This window comes from Salvelinus namaycush, chromosome 11, assembly GCF_016432855.1.
Source record: "Salvelinus namaycush isolate Seneca chromosome 11, SaNama_1.0, whole genome shotgun sequence".
NCBI classification, from domain to species: domain Eukaryota; kingdom Metazoa; phylum Chordata; class Actinopteri; order Salmoniformes; family Salmonidae; genus Salvelinus; species Salvelinus namaycush.
This window is the reverse complement of record NC_052317.1, coordinates 26,637,330-26,650,335: the sequence shown is the minus strand read 5'-3', so window position 1 is coordinate 26,650,335 and position 13,006 is coordinate 26,637,330. Positions and strand designations below refer to the sequence as shown.

General features: G+C 42.4%; 1 protein-coding gene across 1 annotated transcript; it reads right to left on the bottom strand.

Moving 5' to 3' along the window:
- LOC120055311 (opsin-5-like) lies at window positions 1-11,097 on the bottom strand. The gene is made up of 7 exons (XM_039003187.1): window positions 11,092-11,097; window positions 10,874-10,967; window positions 6,491-6,653; window positions 5,715-5,842; window positions 4,434-4,768; window positions 353-704; window positions 1-320 (listed from the first exon to the last, which is right to left on the bottom strand). Exons 1-7 carry the CDS (start codon window positions 11,095-11,097, stop codon window positions 1-3), a joined length of 1,398 nt encoding a protein of 465 aa, XP_038859115.1.
- Window positions 11,098-13,006: the final 1,909 nt, after the last annotated feature.

Genomic DNA, 13,006 nt, shown 5'->3' with positions numbered 1-13,006 from the left:
TTAGGGCCAGGCAACTTTAGCGTGTCCCGGCACCATCTCCAAGTTGATCTGAAGGTTGTCGATCTCCGAGGTCCTTTTGCCGTGCATGGTGGCTCGCAGGGACTGCTTATGACACGCTTCCTGCTTTTTCTGCTGCCGCCTCTGCTTCCGCATCTGTTTTTGCGTCATCGACTGCAGCTGGGGCTCTGTTGAGAGCTGATCCTGAGGTGCGTAAACGTTGGCTGAGGAGCTGGGGATGTTGGTGCCGCCATGGCAACCTCTTGGGTAGTGTCTGAAGCACTCGAAGGCATCGCTGCACTTCTCGCAGGCGCTAGTGCAACCTCTGGACCCGGCGAGGGCTTGGCGGGCGGACGAGGTGGGGGAACAGGACTGGCCGTGGCCCGGACGTCTGCAGAACGGAGGCCGACCCGGACCCCGGAGTGGGAGTGGCACTTCACCACAGCGCCCTGGGAGCAGGAGCACAGGCAGCCCTTCAGAAAGGCCCTGCGAAGGCTCACTAGGTCTCGGTACATCACCCTGCGGAAGTTAGGCCTGAGCAGCAGGTAGATAATGGGGTTGTAGATGGTGGAGGACTTGGCAAACATGGCAGGCACGGCGAACGCCAAAGGTGGGATGTTATCCATGTGTCCAAACACTGCCCACATCGACACCACAGCATAAGGGCTCCACGCTGCGAAGAAACCGATACAGACAGCGACACTCAGCTGGAGAAGAAAAAATTGAAAAGGGGGGAAGGAAAGAGTGCAAATGTAAACAGTTCAACAAGGTCTATTGGCAGATTGCACTCCATACACAACTGGCTGACTCCCAAGGATAAAATGATTGAAACAGGCCATTGAGATTCTTTTAACATCAAGGTTTAAAGCAAGGGACATCAGAGCCTACCTGACTGCCATTGATTGGATGGAGAGAGAAAAAAATATATAGGTGAAGCGTTTTTGTATGGATCACGGCATGGCCGGGGGTTGCTGAGGAGTATTTTTCACACCTAATAAATGGCCTAGTTCACAGATTTGAAAAAAAAAAAAAAGAAAAAAAAAAAGGAAAAGCTTTGATTTATTTTGACTCTACATTTCCATATTGGAGATTCGTTTTTTTGTTGTTTCGGCTCATTCCAAGGGGAGGAGAGTTATAGAAGCATGTGAGTTTTTCAAAACTTGTGAATTTTAGACAACTATAAAAATAAATAAATATATGTATAAAAAAAATAATTAACACATACACACAGTGCATTCAGCAAGTATTCAGACCTTGACTTTTTTCACATTTTGTTATAGCCTTATTCTAAAATGTATTAAATATCCCCCCCCCCCCCCCCCATCATCTACACACATTACCCAATAATGACTAAGCAAAAGCAGGTTTCGATTTTTTTTTGCAAATGTATAAAACAAAAGCGGAAATACCTTATTTACATAAGTATTCAGACCCTTTGCTATGAGACTCAAAATTGAGCTCAGGTGCATCCTGTTTCCATTGATCATCCTTGAGATGTTTCTACAACTTGATTGGAGTCTACCTGTGGTAAATTCAATTGATTGGACATGATTTGGAAAAGGCACACACCTGTCTAAGGACACACAGTTGACAGTTCATGTCAGAGCAAAAACCAAGCCATGATGTCGAAGGAATTGTCTGTAGAGCTCCAAAATAGGATTGTGTCGAGGCACAGATCTGGGGAAGGGTACCAAAAAATGTCTGCAGCATTTAAGGTCTGCAAGAACACAGTGGCCTCCATCATTTTTAAATGGAAGAAGTTTGGAACCACCAAGACTCCTCCTAGAGCTATGCCGCCAGGCCAAACTGAGCAATCAGGGGAGAAGGGCCTTGGTCAGGGAGGTGACCAAGAACCCGATGGTCACTGACAGAGCTTCAGAGGACCTCTTTGGAGATGGGAGAACCTTCCAGAAGGACAACCGCCTCTACCATAAAGGCCTGATTGGTTGAGTTTTGCAGAGTGGCCAGACGGCAGCCACTCCTCAGTAAAAGGCATATGACACCCACTTTCAGTTTGCCAAAAGGCACCAAATGGACTCTCAGACCATGAGAAACAAGATTCTCTGGTCTGATGAAACCAAGATTGAACTTTTTGGCATGAATGTGAAGCGTCACGTCTGGAGGAAACCAGGCACCATCCCTACAGTGAAGCATGATGGCAGCAGCATGTTTTTCAACAGCTGCAGGGACTGGGGGGCTAGTCAGGATCGAGGGAAAGATAAATGGAGCAAAGTACAGAAAGATCCTTGATGAAAACCTGCTCCAGGGCGCTCAGGACCTCAGACTGGGGAGACGGTTCACCTTCCAACAGGACAATGACCCTAAGCACACATCCAAGATAACGCAGGAGTTGCTTCGGGACAAGTCTCTAAATGTCCTTGAGTGGCCCAGCCAGAGCCCCGACTTGTACAAAATCGAACATCTCTGTAGAGACCTGAAAATAGCTGTGCAGCAACGCTCCCCATCCAACCTGACAGAGCTTGATAGGATCTGAAGAGAAGAATGCGATAAACGACCAAATACAGGTATCCCAAACTTGTAGCGGCATACCCAAGAAGACTCGAGGCTGTAATCACTGTCAAAGGTGCTTCAACAAAGTACTGAATATTTATGTAAGTGATATTTCAGTTTATTTTTAATACATTTGCAAAAATGTCAACCTGTTTTTGCTTTATCATTATGGGGTATTGTGTGTAGATTGAGTAAAAAAAAACAATTTAATAAATTTTAGAATAAGGCTGTAACAAAATGTGAAGGAAGTCAAGGGGACTGATGACTTTCCGAATGCACTGTAACGTAAAAGCATGTCTGACATGTATTGGGATGCACAATCGTGGATTGATTTAAACCAGTAGGAGAATCTTAAAAGTAGTTATAAAACTCACAGGCAGCCAGTGCAGAGACCTTAAACCGGTGTAATGTGTGCTCTCCATCTTGTCTTGGTCAGTACCCGTGCTGCAGAATTCTGTATGTTTTGCAGTGTACCAATAGCTTTCTTGGGTAGACCAGACATGACCTGACTCTCCCTGTGCTTTGGCTCCAACAATAAGTACCTCAGTCTTGTCTTGATTTAGCTGGAGAAGCTTCCAGTATTTAAATCACATATACAGTCTAATAATTTATCCGTGGAGCTAAAATCCTCTGGTGACACAGAAATGTAAAGTCGTGTATTGTCTGCGTAGCAGTGAAAATGAATGCTGTGCTTTCTGAACAGTACCAGACCCCAAATCAAACCTTGTGGAACGCCACATGCGATATGCATTTGAGTTATGTTCATTAAGGGTGACAAAAAAAACAGGTCCTGAAACCAATTTAGAACAGGACCGGAGAGGCCAACCCACCTCTCCAGTCTGTCCAGAAGGACATCATGGTCAACAGTGTCGAATGCTCTCTCCAGTACAAGGAGAGAGAGCTGTTTGGCATCGGTGTTGGCTCTAAGATCATTTACCACTTTAAGGCTGTCTGTGCTGTGGTGGGCCCGAAAACCTGATTGGAATTTTTCTAAAATACAGTTGTCACTTAAATAATGTAGCTGTTTGAAAACCAATTGATCCAGAATTTTGCTTAAGAATGGAAGGTTGGAGATTTAGCCATTTTTGACCAGTGCTGAAGAATATAGATTACTTTTGGAGAGAGAAACAGAGAGTGATGGGGCTGAGCGCTACAAAGAGTCCCCTGTCTCCGAGATGCTTTTGATTTGGATGGCTAGTAGATTATCTCCCAGCCGATCTGTCCTATCACTTTGTTCCTCCAAATTAGTTTTATTCTGACCCCTGGACCCTCTTTTTAATATGCAGACAGCGTTGGAATCAAGCCTCGGAGAAGGGTCCCCAGCCAGTGTGTTTCCCGATAAGATTTGCACCAATAATCACAGGTATGAACGGATGAGCAGGGGCCGTCACCCCTGAAGCAGGGCTAGTAGCAAGGGGAAGGTGTGTGTGTGTTCTATTGGCACATACTGTACAGGACGGAGAGGATGAGTGCTCTTATAAAGCTCTTATGGGGTGATTACAGGAACACAGTAATGCAGGAGAGAGAGAGCAAAAAGGGAGGACAAAATGAAGCATCATTATTGTTAGCCATTTTCTGCAGTATTAATGAGGGAATGTCTTGAAAGCGTACTGACTGAGCATCCTATTCATGACAATGAGAACTTGTTCTCAACTAGCCTACCTGGTTAAATAAAGGTGAAATAAAAACATTAACCCAGACAGGACCGGACACAATACATCTGTATAGTGCCATTCTCCTATTCCCTGTCCAAAAACAAACCTCCTATTACAATACATGAAGTGGCCCTAGTTGTGAGTATACAATAGGCAATTTAATTACTTTCCCAAAATGGATCAACCAATCAAATGTATTTATCCCTTTTTAAAATCAACAGTTGTCACAGCATGCTTTACAGTACCCCTGTGAGACCACACCATGCTCACCTTCACAATAACAGCCTGGATGTTGCTCATCTTGGTCTGCCGGGCCTCGTGATGCTCCATGGCCTTATGGGAGGCTCGGACCGTCATCAGGATGCCCGTGTAGGACGCCACAATGACACAGCAGGGCACAATGTAGCACAAGACAAAGAGCGCCGCCGTGTAGGAGCGAGCCACGGGATGCAGGTTGGACAGGCGCCAGTCGATGCAGCAGGCTGTGCCGTAGGGCTCCGGACCATACTCACCCCAGTGGGCCAGAGGGGAGCAGGCGAACACCAGGGCCCAAGCCCATGCACAGGCTATCAGTAGACGGCCGTGGACGGGGTTGAACCGGTTACCTGGATGGATGGACGGATGGATAGGGAGATGGACAGTCAGTTTAAAGCTGCAATATGTAACTTTTTTGGCAACCCGACCCTATTCACATAAAAATGTGAGTTATAGATCTGTCATTCGCATAGAAAACAAGTCTAAGAATCCATCCATCTTTTCTATGCTTTCTGTTTCATTTTAGCGGCTTTTACTTTCAGTTTTGTACACCAGCTTCAAACAGCTGAATATTTAATATTTTGGGTTATTGAAAATATATATTCACAGCATTTTAGATGGTGCAATGATTATCATAAAATGAAATTAGGCAAACCATTCAAATTTTAGCAACCAGGGAGTGGCAACATGATTTCTGCATATTGCACCTTTAATAGGGTAGCATGGTCATCATTAGAGATTCTGGGGTGGATTTGCAGGGGAACATGATGTTTCTCAAAGTGAACATGTCATAGGGTAATATTTTGAGAAGTACACATTTTTCTGAACTGTTTAATGCTCCGAGGGGTTATTTCCTAATTCCCAGGCCTGGATATGTATAGTGCACATGGGATTTACTAAATATATGGATAACTAACCCATTATATTACATACTAGGCCACATTTCAAAAGAACAGCAATGAATAACAATTGTTCAAATTGGTTAAGTGTGTCTCGGCTAAAACATCCAAGCAGATGCAATTCTTCAGTACTATTGCAAAAAAGGACATTCTCAGAATTTAAAACTGAATAGCACCATTTTTTGGCAACATCATAAGCCACACTAATTGAGAGTCGGCTAGTCGCTAGTAGACTCATTAGCCATCAAAGCAGTGGCTGAGTGTTCGGTCACTGTGGAATTATCTAGTTCTTAAATTTTCAGTCAATAAATCAAAAGTCACCCACTTAGGATTAGTACATTTCAAAACTATGTCAATTCCATGGGCAAGACTAGGGCCAGGCTCTTTGATAACTTACCGTAGAGAGGATAACATACTTTCACAAAACACACCATGCTCAACAGGGTGAGAGTTGTCAGACTGCAGACTCCAAACAACATGCCGCAGAACGCGTAGATCAAACACACTGTTTTCCCAAACAGCCACCTGAGAGAGGAGAGAGAGGGGAAGAGAGCAAGAGGGAGTGAAAGGGGAAAAGGAGGAAGAAATTTAATGTGAGAATGACCGAGACAGAAAGAAAGAGTCGGAGATGGAACACTAGTCATTTGTTTAGCACTCCATGTATAGTATAAAACAGCACCTGTGACCACACGACCAAACCAGATCGCTAATTGAGCCTTGACAATTGGAAAGAAGAGTTTAATACAAACCCAACACCTTCACTAATCTGCCTTAACACAGAGTGGTGGCACATGGCCAGCGTTAGACATCAAAGCCTTCAGTCAAAACACTACCGTTTCCTCCATCTCTGTCTGAAGTACAGGAGCCAGTCACATGTGAAGCCTTTCCTCTCCAATAGGCTGTTACTGTGGCTTGGCAGTACTGTAAGGTGTCTTTCATGCTGAACCGAACTGCACTGTGCTGGCCTGGACATTTCCTTTTCACTTGATTCTTTCCAGGAGGTTCTAGTGGATAAGTAACCAGGTCAGCACAGTTCGGCTTGGCTGGACTTGAGTGTAAAATTGCATACAGTACCAGGCCTGGGTACTTCCTTATTTCACTGTTATTTGTACAGTACCTGTGGTAGATATTTGCTAGGCTTGGCTATGTAGTGTAAACAGGTGTGTACAGTACCTATGGTAGATGCTGGAGGTGATGGCCATGGGGTAGAGGGACAGGGTTAGACTCATGTCGCTGATGGCCAGGTTGATTATGAAGAACTCAGCAGGTTTGAGCAGGTGCTTCTTCTTGTACGAGACGTATAGCAGTGTGCTGTTGCTAAACAGAGAGCACATGCCTGCAGACCAGAGAGAGATACCACTCAGTAGCCTGCTGTGAGAATTACCACAGAGACAGACACAGCTGAGGACACCAACTAGAGGCTTATACTGTTGAAGTCGGAAGTTTACATACACCTTAGCCAAATACATTTAAACTCAGTTTCACAATTCCTGACATTTAATCCTAGTAAAAATTCCCTGTCTTAAAACCTCTAACACCTCCCAAACCCGGATCCGGGAGCACCCCCCACCACCCCCACTGACTAGCATAGCTAGCATAGCGTCACAAGTAAATAGTAGCATCTAAATATCATTAAATCACAAGTCCAAGACACCAAATGAAAGATACAGATCTTGTGAATAAAGCCATCATTTCTGATTTTTAAAATGTTTTACAGGGAAGACACAATATGTAAATCTATTAGCTAACCACGTTAGCAAAAGACACCATTTTTCTTACTCCACTATTTTTTCCACTCCATCACCAGCTATCACCAATTCGACCAAATAAAGATATAAATAGCCACTAACCAAGAAAAAACTTCATCAGATGACAGTCTGATAACATATTTATTGTATAGCATAGGTTTTGTTAGAAAAATGTGCATATTTCAGGTATAAATCATAGTTTGCCATTGCAGCCACCATCACAAATCTCCCCAAAGCGACTAGAATTACTACAGAGAGCAACGTGTATTACCTAATTACTAATCATAAAACATTTCTTAAAAATACACAGCTCACAGCAATGGAAAGACACAGATCTTGTGAATTCAGACAATATTTCAGATTTTCTAAGTGTTTTACAGCGAAAACACAATAAATCGTTATATTAGCATACCACATGTGCAAACGTTACCCGAGCATTGATTCAAGGCAAAAAGAGCGATTGCATTATCACCACCAAAATGTATTAATTTTTTCACTAACCTTCTCAGAATTCTTCCGATGACACTCCTGTAACATATTACAACATACATATAGAGTTTGTTCGAAAATGTGCATATTTAGCCACAAAAAACCGTGGTTATACAATGAGAATAGTAGCAAAACTGGCCTGAAAATGTCGGGCGCCATATTGGACAGTGATCTAGTCTAATGAATAAATATTCATAAACTTGACTAAAAAATACAGGGTGGACAGCTATCGAAAGACAAATTAGTTCTTAATGCAATCGCTGAATTACATTTCTAAAATTATCCTTACTGTGCAATACCGGGTCCGCCAAAGCGAAGCTACACAAAAAAAATGGCGATATATGCGTTTAACATTTTTCAACAGAACAGCGATTTATCATCATAAATAGTTCTTACTATGAGCTGTTCTTCCATCAGAATCTTGGGCAATGTATCCTTTCTCCGGTCTAATCGTCTTTTGGTCGAAAGATGTCCTCTTGTCCCGTCGAAATGGCCACTAACGTTCGGTATCTACAGGAAAAGTGCCCAGCTCTTGGAAGGGCGTCACAAAGAAATGCCTCAAAATCGCACTAAACGGATATAAATTGCTATAAAACGGTTTGAATTAACTACCTTATGATGTTGTTAACACCTATAACGAGTAAAAACATGACCGGCGATATATTACTGGCTAAACCAAAGCTTGGAAAGAGGCCAGTCCGACGTCCATCGTGCGTCAAGCGCAGGGGACAAAAGAAAGGTACATCCGGTCTTTGGTCTTTTATACAGGCCCTGATTGCGCAATCGACTCCATTCAAATTGTCACCACTTACTGACATCTAGAGGAAGGCGTAGGCAGTGTTTGTATCCTCATAGGATTCACAGGGACATTAAAACTGACCTGGGACCAGAGGCCAAGATTTCTGAAATCTCACTCCCTGTCAGGAAAAGTGTTGTAGAATGAGTTCTGTTCCACTCAGAGACATAATTCCAACGGTTATAGAAACTAGAGAGTGTTTTCTATCCAATAATAACAATAATATGCATATTGTACGAGCAAGAATTGAGTACTAGGCAGTTTAATTTGGAGACGAATTTATGCTAAGTCGAAACAGCACCCCCTATATTCTCAAGAGGTAGTCAGTTAGGATCACCACTTTATTTTAAGAATGTGAAATGTCAGAATAATAGTAGAGAATGATTTATTTCAGCTTATGTCTTCACATTCCCAGTGGGTCAGAAGTTTAAATGCACTCAATTAGTATTTGGTAGCATTGCCTTTAAATTGTTTAACTTGGGTCAAACATTTCAGGTAGCCTTCCACAAGCTTCCCACAATAAGTTGGGTGAATTTTGGCCCATTCCTCCTGACAGAGCTGGTGTAACCGAGTCAGGTTTGTAGGCCTCCTTGCTCGCACACGCTTTTTCAGTTCTGCCCACACATTTTCTATAGGATTGAGGTCAGGGGTTTGTGATGGCAACTCCAATACCTTGACTTTGTTGTCCTTAAGCCATTTTGCCACAACTTTGGAAGTATGCTTGGGGTCATTGTCCATTTGGCAGACCCATTTGCGACCAAGCTTTTAACTTCCTGACTGATGTCTTGAGATGTTGCTTCAATATATCCACATAATTGTTCTCCCTCATGAACCCATCTATTTTGTGAAGTGGACCAGTCCCTCCTGCAGCAAAGCACCCCCACAAAATGATGCTGCCACCCCCGTGGTTCACGGTTGGGATGGTGTTCCTCGGCTTGCAAACCTCCCCTTTTTTCCTCCAAACATAACGATGGTCATTATGGACAAACAGTTCTATTTTTGTTTCATCAGACCAGAGGACATTTCTCCAAAAAGTACGATCTTTGTCCCCATGTGCAGTTGCAAACCGTAGTCTGGCTTTTTTATGGCGGTTTTGGAGCAGTGGCTTCTTCCTTGCTGGGCGGCCTTTCAGGTTATGTCGATGTACGACTCGTTTTACTGTGGATATAGATACTTTTGTACCCGTTTCCTCCAGCATCTTCACAAGGTCCTTTGCTGTTGTTCTGGGATTGATTTGCACTTTTCGCACAAGTACATTCATCTCTAGGAGACAGAACGTGTCTACTTCCTGAGCGGTAAGAAGACTGTGGTCCCATGGTGTTTATACTGGCATACTATTGTTTGTACAGATGAAGGTGGTATCTTCAGTCATTTGGAAATTGCTCCCAAGGATGAACCAGACTTGGAGGCCTACAATTTCTTTCTGAGATCTTGGCTGATTTCTTTTGAGTTTCCCATGATGTCAAGCAAAGAGGCACTGAGTTTGAAGGTAGGCCTTGAAAGACATCCACAGGTACACCTCCAATTGACTCAAATTGTCATTTTAAGCCATGACATCATTTTCTGGAATTTTCCAAGCTGTTATAAAGGCACAGTCAACTTAGTGTGTGAACTTCTGACCCACTGGAATTGTGATAGTGAGTGATAAGTGAAATAACCTGTAAACAATTGTTGCAAAAATTACTTGCGTCAAGCACAAAGTAGATGTCTTAACAGACTTGCCAAAACTATTTTGTTAACCAGAAATGTGTGGAGTGGTTGACAAACGAGTTTTAATGACTCTAACCTAAGTGTATGTAAACTTCCAACTTCAACTATACATATGTAGAAATAAAAATACTAGAACAGGAATGGATGTACTGTCAAATGGCCATCGTCTGGGGGTATGTCCATTCTAGTAATTATATTTATATGCCTAAAAACAGTACAGTTAAGGAATATGTTTGAAATAAATAAAAATAAATCCCAGTGTTCAGAAGGAATATTAAGTGAAGTGTTCAGAGACACTGATGTTATATCAGATCTCTTCAGAGCTTAATGCTATATTCTATATTAGATATGAAAAGTTTCCAGTAATGCTTTCAAGATCAAAGCCTTTGGTGGAAAGCTAGCTAGTCAATCTGGGAAAGATTTCTACAGCGTTGTGGCCTTGGCGCACAACTCAACCATCGACAGAACTAACGCCCTCTCTTTTCAGAAGCCAAGATGAGACACACGTGTATTTCTGTGTGTCTTGGGGAATACAGCTTCCCTACACACACACACACACACACACATTTAGTCCCACTGTATAGTCTGGCATCATGTTGAGTTGGTGAACATGTCTCAGCTGAAGCAGAATTATCCTCACAGCAGGAAGCTGACTGATAGAGTAGGTCATGTTACAGTACAATAAGATGCTTCATCCTCTCGTTTCTGCCTACAGTACATTTATTTGAATTAAAGCAGCGTGGCTCTGTTTTCCGTCACATGTGGCTAACTGGGGGTGTAAGTGAATCCTTTTTGAAGAGAGAGCTTACTTACCAAACACTGCGTACACTATGGCTACTGTTATATCTGCTGCCACAGGTATGTTTGAATGGAATGCAATGTCGTCAATGCTCGCAAACGCCCCCATCTGAAATGGAAGAGAATAGAAAGAGTTACATAGCTGTACTGAACATGATCAATACCCTCTCTCTCACCAATACGTGGAGTTGACTACATCAAAACAAGTTGGTTTCAATAAATAAATAATCTACATCCATTCATCCTCCAAGTCATGTGGTCCAGTGATGTAAGGAAAGACCTAGTTAAGCTGCAGGTGGCCCAGAACAGAGTGGCATGTCTTGCTCGTTATTGTAATCAGAGGGCTAATATAAATACTATGCATGCCAGTCTCTCTTGGCTAAGAGTTGAGGAGAGTGACTGTTTCTTATAAAAGAAGTGATGTAATGTGTTTCATGTTGTGTGCACCCCAGGAAGAGTAGCTGCTACTTTCACAACAGCTAATGGGGATCCTAATAAAATACTAAATACCAAAAAAGGTTGAATACCTCACATGTCCAGTCTGTTTTAACCTTGGTGTACTATGAGGTTTACTGGCAAGTTTACCTTTTTCCCCTCAGTGTTGCATGCAAGTAAATCAGAGAACATCCATGACCATACACACACCAAAGTGTTGTATTGTTAACAGAAAGATGACTATGAACTATTTTTGTTGCAAGGCATTGAGTGGCAGGATAGGAGATGAGTACATCCAATTCTCTGTATGTGAAACCATATTTTCACATGTATTCAATTTAGAGTTCACATGTTAACACAACCACTGTTGTCATCTATGCATAGTCACTTGAATTAACTCTACCTACTACCTCAACTAACCGGTACCCCCGCACATTGACTCTGTACTGGCACCCACCTGTATATATTGTTAGTTTTTACTGCTGCTCTTTAACAGGCAATAGCTGACACCCCCATAGCTGATGTTTTGGCGGTGTGGGATGTAGAACTGCATTGGAGGAGCTTTCCAATCGGCGAGCAGCTGCTCTTGTGATTAATGAAGTCACACCCTCCCACTCGTTAGAAATTCAGAACGAGAACGTGTAGGTTATAGGCCTATAGAAATAATGACGCTCAAATTGAAAATCATTAAACGAAAATTAATTTCTATCAGCCTAATTGAGGTGTAGATTACACATCTGTGTTCAACTTGTAAACAAGGATGCATTGGATTTATTTTAATAATGCAACTGCCCAGCCAATGGCAACGTCCACTTAGGTATAATGCCGGGAGCAGTTTATGGATTTGACAACTGCAAGCGCAAAACTCAAGCGCATCTGATTGAACCGGGCTCTACATTTGTCTCCCCCTTTAACTAGGCAAGTCAGTTAAGAACAAATTCTTATTTTCAATGACGGCATAGGAACAGTGGGTTAACAGCAGAACGACAGAGTTTTACCTTGCCAGCTCGGGGATTCGATCTTGCAACCTTTTGGTTACTAGTCAAACGCTCTAACCACTGCCGCCCCAAATGAGTGTTCGATAGATTTATTTGACAGAAGTCAATGCAGCTACTCTATCAAATTGGATATTTAATGTAAAGTGTAGGGTTTCCACAAGACCATAACGCGTAATTTAGAACACTGCTTTAAATCAGTCACCATGAGTGTTTAATTGAAATGTCTTTACTTACGATACAATTTAACTTAGTTCAAAAGCAAGAACACGTTAACTCTGAAAGGTAATTAATTGCAGGTATGTGCTAACTCGGATTTGATGGTCTTAAAGTTTTGCAGCGGAGTTTATTCTGTCACACCTGCTGTGAATAACTTTAATCCCACCGCCTATATTTTTTTCAGTTCAGGGGAACTGAGGTGATATTGTGTGGGGTCTTTATTTTTATTTAGGCTATCCTGACAAAACAAAACTCCGTGGTTCAGATTTTTGCAAATGTTTCGTGGAATCCTGAATTGGTTTATTATTTGAGGCATATAGCCCGGTCTAGTAGTGCAAGACTTCAGGATCAGCGCTCAATTGGATCATTATTCCCGAGAAGCATCAGCCCCAGTGGTGCTTGAATGAACAGCAAAAGTTATTTTATTGACATAAAAATGATTCGATACCAACTCGTGCATATTCAGCTTTTTAAACTCGATACTACAGAACTATTGAAT

Bases quoted from the DNA above. Each gene is read 5' to 3' on its own strand.
- LOC120055311 (XM_039003187.1), bottom strand. The intron at 4,769-5,714 runs GTAAGTTATCAA...CCATCCATCCAG, and splicing joins AGTATGTTATCCTCTCTACG to GTAACCGGTTCAACCCCGTC. The intron at 705-4,433 runs GTGAGCATGGTG...TTTCTTCTCCAG, and splicing joins TCCAGGCTGTTATTGTGAAG to CTGAGTGTCGCTGTCTGTAT.